Source organism: Octopus bimaculoides, chromosome 4 (assembly GCF_001194135.2).
Source record: "Octopus bimaculoides isolate UCB-OBI-ISO-001 chromosome 4, ASM119413v2, whole genome shotgun sequence".
In the NCBI taxonomy this organism is placed as follows: Eukaryota; Metazoa; Mollusca; class Cephalopoda; order Octopoda; family Octopodidae; genus Octopus; species Octopus bimaculoides.
In genome coordinates, this window is record NC_068984.1 from 88,307,526 (window position 1) to 88,311,329 (window position 3,804).

Genomic DNA, 3,804 nt, shown 5'->3' on the forward strand with positions numbered 1-3,804 from the left:
ATATATATATATATATATATATATATACACATACATACATACATACATAAGACAGGCTTCTTGCAGTTTCTGTCCCTCAGATCCACACTCACAGTGCTTTGATCAGCCTGAGGCTATATGAGAAGACTTGCCCCAAGGTGTCATGCAGTTGGACTGAACCTGATACCATGTGGTTGGGAAGCAAGCTTACCAAACAGCTGCACCTATGTGGTTGTCAGTATTTATATGTCTTTGGTAGTTTTAACTGTTATATATAAGATTATATGAAAAAGTTTCTATTATATACCTGTGTGCATTTAATTTCTTGTGCAACTAATTTTGTATAAGCCATAGCTCATCCAACTTATACCAAATTGATACTGCTGGGACATGCACTTAATATCTCTAAATAGCTTTCTTAAAAAGTGTTATATCGTCAGTGGCTATATATGGTGTGTGTGTGTGAGATAATATATCACAGTACCAAATATAACTGTATAATAATAAGCAGTATAACGAGTTGGTTATCTTATAACTGTTCTCACAATAACAATCCAATACTCCAATGCAGAATCAATGAGACTAATGCCCTGTCTACTGGCTCATCTATTTATAGACTCATCTAGTCCACTGACAGTCATGTGCGGAGGTGTCAGTTCACTCCACAACAAAAAGGCAACATTTTGAAGGGAGCATATTATTGTTTTGTTTATTAATCACTGCTAAAACATTTTAATTCCTAGCTTCAGTAATTTCTGAGATACTGGCAGGAGGATTCAAACAATCTTGACACAAGCTACCAATTTGATTGGTGCATGTCTATGAATGATGGTAACAATATATATTATATCCCAAGTGTACTTTGCATATCCGTTTACAAGGCTTTCACCAGCTTAGAGCTGTAGTGAAAAAATACACTTGCCTGAGATGCCATACTGTGGGACTGAATCTAAAACTGCACAGTTGGGAAACAACCTTCTCATCCACACAACTATGCCTAGCTTAGCTAAAACGTCCAACATGCTGATGAATAAATGTGGTTTTGCTTGTAAAGTTGTAAAAATTATATCTCTACAATTTACATACAATGTAGTTCAGTATCATATATATTTCTTTTGTTTACTCAACCAAAGACGCCTATTTCTAAATTTATATTAATATCTATATACATCTTTAATTACATAAAAATAGTTTTGTTTAAAAAAATTCATGCATATTTCTTTTTATTTTGTAGTTAAAATTAATGAGAATGTTTGGGAAGAAGGTGAAGATGACAACATCACTTTCGATGATTTTGATGGAGATGATGAGGAAATAGAAGAAGTAAGATTATATAATTTTTGTTTTCTTCAATCTTGTAATGTTGACAATTTAGTTTCCTGGTGAAGTTTCATGAGTGTTCATTGAAGTAAATGCAGTATGATTTGAACTACTGCAATGCTTTTAGCTAGATATGCTGTGATTTCTGCTAACTTGCTATTTCTAAATAATTTTATTACTGATGTTCACTACGTTAACAAATATTTAATTCAAAATTTTGGAGATGAGTAAATCTGTACACTTTGAAAATCAGTTAGAGCATAGAGACTCTGAAGGTCAATGTTGACATTAGTCTACTTTGAGAGTTTTGTTGGAAAAACTACGATCATCACTGACAAGCTGAGGTAAAGTCATAGGAAATGTACTTCCAGCAGCTCTAACTAAAATCAAAAATTGGGAGGTTCACGGTTTGATCAGTATACATTCTGAGATCTGGAAAACTGGAGCTGTTAATCTGTGTACAAATAAACTAAAGGCAATAATTTCCCTTTCCCCAAAATTAGTGCAGAGTTGCCAGGGTATTAAAGTAACAGCTACTGCAGATAAGATCTGTAACATAATGATACACATTGAGAGAGTTCTTAGAGATCAAATGAATTCAGAAAGACTTGCTGAACTGGATAAATATAGAAAGTATTCAAGTCACTCAAGTTTCGTTTGTGGCTCTTTCACCTGAACACTAATCAACAGACTTGAGACTATGCTGAATGGTACTTACATGTGTTTGCTTTGTGCCATATTGAATATGTCCTGGAAAGAACAGTTTGCTAAAGAAACATTACACAATAAACTCCCTATACACATAGCATTAGAGTAACTAATAACAATTAGTTTAATGATATTAATCTACAAATAGGTTCCTTTCAATAAATGAATTAACTAAACTCTAAATTGAATGTATAATACTTAATTTATAAAGGAAATTATTAATATTAAGTTTATTTATTTATTTATTTGCAGATATGAAGACAATGTAGTAACAGCAGTTAGACCAAGTTATCTGACTGTAAAGATATTAAATATTGGACTTTTTAAGACAGCTGAAGTTGTTGATTTTTTTTTTTTTCTTTGAATTTTCTTCTCCCTTTTTATTGAGTAAAAGGGGGTTGGACTCAGGCATGACAACCTACCATGTATCTATTGTTGATATATACAGTAAGATTAATAGCACCATTGCAATATTTATTGTTGCATGTGTGTAAGCATTACCACTATCTTTTTTTTTTTTCATGATTTATTTTCCTTCCTTTATACCATATGCTGAATTATTTATTCACATTATTCACGGTCTTTTTCCCCCCAAATTTTTTTATTTCATGAAATGAATTTGATTTAAAGGGTAATGTAACACAAAGATGTTGTTATCTGAAGCCAATGCCTAATAAAAACAATTTGAGAAAATAGAGAGCTATTTTCACAGATGTGTTTCCTAGGGATTTCAACAGATAGGTGATTGATTCTTTAAGCACTATGACTTACTTCCCTTTGATATCCCTCACGCCTGAATGACAGAACAAGCTGTCTACCTTGTGCCTGGAGAAAATTTAAAGACATTTGCTAATAAATACCTCACGGATAAATAATTCTCACTGCTTCAACTTTATTACTTCTGAAAAAATAATCATGTTTGCTTGAGATTATTAATTTGTTTTCAAATATATATATATATATATATATATTACAACAATGCGTAGAAAATGTAGCAAACAACTTTAAAATAGTGAAACCAGCTATATAAAATATGGAATTAAAGTTTTAACTTGGGGGAGGGGTGAAAATTATACTTAGCATAAATATCAAAAAATTAGCCAGGTGGTGTGGATCAAATCAATCAATACATAATAAGTTTATCTGGCAAGTACTGCAACCAAGTCATTGGCATGTGTTGCTTAACTCTGAATATTCATTTTTTTTTTTTTTTTTTTTTTTGTTTTCCCTCCCATACAAATGGCTGGTGGTGTTTACATCATGGAGAATGTTATTTCTGCTCTACTTTTTTTTCTCTGAGACTCTGGCATGCCAGCTACATTGAGGACTCTGGTTGACTCTGTTTTTGCTGCCTGTTGCTCATTGTTGATGTTAAATAATCATTACTCATACATCAATCTATATGCATTAACAGTACATACAAGTGAATAAAAAACAAAAATCCATCATTCCATACATTTTCTACTTAGTTGCAAACTTGACCTTAATTGATCAGTAAAATTTACCATATTTACATATGCTTCTAGGGAAAATGAGTTGACAAGAGCATTGAATTCCTCTTATCTTTCTGAATGCAGTAACAGCACTAGTGTTATTGGTACTATTTATAGTCACCTTGTTTATTTTGTTTTATTGATATTCTCTTACATTATTTACAATGGACAGATAGGTGTCTTCATCTTGTTTGTTGTTACCACGTTTCGGCTGATGTACTCTCCAGCCTCCATCAGATGTTCTGCTGGAATTCGAACCCAACCCTTTATTTGACTAATGATTTGAAAAATATCATCAACAGAG

General features: G+C 32.2%; 1 protein-coding gene across 1 annotated transcript in view; it reads left to right on the forward strand.

Annotated features, from left to right (window-relative positions):
• Positions 1-2,338, forward strand: part of LOC106869445 (eukaryotic translation initiation factor 1A) — a 21,055-nt gene extending 18,717 nt beyond the window's left edge. The window contains exons 5-6 of the mRNA XM_014915196.2: positions 1,214-1,302; positions 2,260-2,338. Coding sequence (XP_014770682.1) covers positions 1,214-1,302; positions 2,260-2,265 — 95 coding nt within the window. The 3' untranslated portion in view covers positions 2,266-2,338. The remainder of the gene's footprint in view (positions 1-1,213; positions 1,303-2,259) is intronic.
• Positions 2,339-3,804: the final 1,466 nt, after the last annotated feature.